The sequence below is a fragment of the Rhododendron vialii genome, chromosome 7a (assembly GCF_030253575.1).
Source record: "Rhododendron vialii isolate Sample 1 chromosome 7a, ASM3025357v1".
NCBI classification, from domain to species: domain Eukaryota; kingdom Viridiplantae; phylum Streptophyta; class Magnoliopsida; order Ericales; family Ericaceae; genus Rhododendron; species Rhododendron vialii.
This window is the reverse complement of record NC_080563.1, coordinates 13,401,410-13,404,694: the sequence shown is the minus strand read 5'-3', so window position 1 is coordinate 13,404,694 and position 3,285 is coordinate 13,401,410. Positions and strand designations below refer to the sequence as shown.

At 38.9% G+C, this 3,285-nt stretch overlaps 1 protein-coding gene across 1 annotated transcript; it reads right to left on the bottom strand.

Annotated features, from left to right (window-relative positions):
• Positions 1–696: 696 nt before the first annotated feature.
• Positions 697–3,081, bottom strand: LOC131332671 (uncharacterized mitochondrial protein AtMg00810-like). Its single transcript, XM_058366970.1, has 3 exons — positions 2,935–3,081; positions 1,885–1,938; positions 697–1,554 (listed from the first exon to the last, which is right to left on the bottom strand). Exons 1-3 carry the CDS (start codon positions 3,079–3,081, stop codon positions 697–699), a joined length of 1,059 nt encoding a protein of 352 aa, XP_058222953.1.
• Positions 3,082–3,285: the final 204 nt, after the last annotated feature.

Here is a 3,285-nt window from a genome sequence, read left to right as displayed (position 1 = left end):
CATTGATGCTTCCATTGAAGGTTGTACCAGTGTTTGGACTGAACATTATTAGAAAGTTGCTTAGTCTATATGAAGAAAGATGGATTGGGCATGAGAGAGAAAGAAGTGAAGGAGGTGGGTTGCTGTATTCCTGGGTCGATTATGCTATGCCTCTCCTTTATAGGAGTTGGGATGGTGGAAAAGTCATCATAGGAAATTGTATTGTATCTTCTGAATTGTGGGTTTTGTTTTTTTCAAGATGATGAGAGAAATGGGTTTGTAAAGGGGGGGGGGGGGGGGGGGTGTTCATAAGTGAAGGAAAATACGATAAGATCAAGATTCAGTTTATTTCTCATTAACCCAACAGTAAGTGGAGGAGCTACCACTTATATACATCAACTAATCAAGATCCAGAATACACCTAACTACCTTTACAACTAATCCTATTTTAACAGAGATCTAATCCTCTACACCAAAGTCCACAGTGTGCTCACCTCCCTCATCCAACAACCTTTGTTGAGATGGCTTAGTCACAGAATCTGATGACGACAAATCCAATGGTGGCCCTTTCTCTATATCACGAACATTCCCCCTCAAACTAGTGGGTGAGGAACGAACCACTAGCTTGTCTCGCAAATAATGAAAACGAGAAACAGATAAGGGCTTAGTAAAGACATCAGCAAGTTGATCCATGGAGGGCACATGTCTGAGCACAAGCTATTTGGCAGTAACCTTTTCACGAATAAAATGGTAATCAATAGCAATATGTTTGGAGCGGGCATGAAAAACAGGATTTGAAGCCAAAGCCAAGGCACCAAGATTGTCACACCAGAGGACGGGCAAAGAATGAAGCACAATAGAAAAGTCACGAAGCAACATTTGTAACCAACTTAGCTCAGCCACTGTATGAGCCAAAGCCCTGTATTCGGCTTCGGTAGACGACCGTGAGACAGTGGGCTGCTTTTTAGCAGACCAAGAAATAAGGTTGTGCCCCAAGAAAATACAGAAACCAGAGGTAGAACGACAATCAAGGGCATCCCCAGCCCAGTCAGAGTCAAAATAAGCCTGCAAAGTGAAGGGACCTGGACTAAAGAATAAACCATGGTCCAAGGTACCTTGAACAGAACGAAGAAGACGTTTAACAGCAGTAAAATGGGCGACAGTAGGAGCAACCATGTGCTGACAAGCGTGATTCACAGCATATGCCAAATCTGGTCGAGTGATAGTCAGATACTGTAGAGCACCCACAATGCTTCTATAAAGAGTTGGTTGACTAAAAGGAAGAGAATCAATGGAAGAGTGAGATGGTGTAATAGAAATAGGAGATGCACAGGGCTTACAATTCACCATCCCAGCTTTAGCCAAGATGTCACAAGCATACTTACACTGAGACAAAAGATACCCAGCACCTTTGGATTGAATAGAAATGCCAAGAAAGTAGGAAACTGAACTAAGATCCTTCCTAGAAAAGGCATTCTGCATTTGGTGAACCAGTTGAGTAATGAAAGAATGAGCATTACCAGTGATGAGGATGTCATCCACATACACAAGCACAACAAGAATTACAGTAGAAGTCTTATAAAGAAATAGAGAGGAATCACTACAACAAAAAGCACATTCGGTGACATGCAAAAATGTCACCAAAAGTCCAAATTTTGTCACCTATTATCTTTGGTGACACAAGAAGAGGTGTCACTGTATCCATGACACTGAAAGTCAAGGGTGACAAAATTGTGTAATTGTCACGGAATGTTGTCAACAGTGACAAGAATTTGATGTCACCGAAGACAAATTTTCCGTGACACAGTTGTCACCAAAAGTAACAGTGACAACAATATGGTGTCACGAAAGATAGATTTTCTACGACAAAAGTGATTATGTCACGGAAAGTAACGATGACAGCACCATATTGTCACCGAAAAGAGATTTTTCTGTGACAAAAGTTGTCACTAAAAGTACCTACCATGACAACAAATTGTGTGTCACCAATAACCTATCGTAATAATTAGACACACAACAGTGACAACCTCTTTTGTCACCAAAAATAAGACTTTAGTAGCAATACACACTTCATTCCATATATTATTTTCACCTGCTTACAACGTTTCAGATTTTTTTGTATCTTATGATTCAACTTAGCAAAACTTAAATTGCGAAGAAGCAAAATACCATTCAAATCAAATATCCAATAAGTCAACATTCATTATCCAACTTCAAAACCTTTTAAAACATTCATCCTCCAACAATAACCACTTCAAACTTAATAACATTACCGAAACTACAAAACATCCATATCCAAAAAGAACTCAAAACAAGTGTTTCATTTAACTACCAAAAAGTCTTCAACTCCATCTTGGTTAACTGCCAAAAAGCAACTCCATCTCCTTACTTACCTGTACAAAATTGCCAAAAAAAAAAGTAATTATGTAACATGTCAATCCTACGAAAAGGTTCTGAAAAAGAAAGATTTTGCTTCAAGTTATTATATAACGAATTATAGCATGACTCATGAGTGATTAAGCGAGCTACCCAATCTAGATTTTGATGTCATTCTACATAATATCGATGATATGCAACCTACGTAGCAACAAAACTACGCCATAATCGACACATGAACAACATTAATTCAAGCTTTGTCACAATTTTAAAACTACTAGTAAAAAAGCACGTGCAGCTTGGCCAAGTAAAATATCATAGAATCTCAGTATCATTCAACCTTGGTGTGAGAATATAACTCACAAATGCCGACACCATAGAATACCAAGTAGATCGAGTCCAGCGATGAATCACAGTGTCCTTAAAGCAGCTTTCGCCCTCGCCAAGGTGTCCTTAAAGTAGATCGAGTCCAGCGATGTATGTGTGCTCTCTGAATTTTGGATGCATGAAATGGCTAGATGCAATCTATTTAAATAGGCAGACAAGTGACTATCCGAACAGGTACGACTTGGTTCACACAGGGTCACGCTTGAACTGTTGCACTGGTTCATAAACCGAGTGTTGCAGTGGTTCAAAACTCGCATTGGTTCGGTTTGCTTCCGAAAAACCATGTAAAAACCATGCTAGGGATATTTGTGGAAAGCAAAAAGTAGGAAAAATCTTCATACATTTAAAAGTAGTATAGATCAGAAGATAACAGTTTACAAGAATAAGGCAAGAATAATGTAATTAAGGCATTGATATACTCACAGTGGTTGCTAGAATTTATATGCATTTCGGCTTGCAAGTACGCTTTCACGGCCTCAATTCAAGCCCTAAGAATTTACCAACATACAAACAACTGTCAATAAGCTATATCTAGTAACAAAG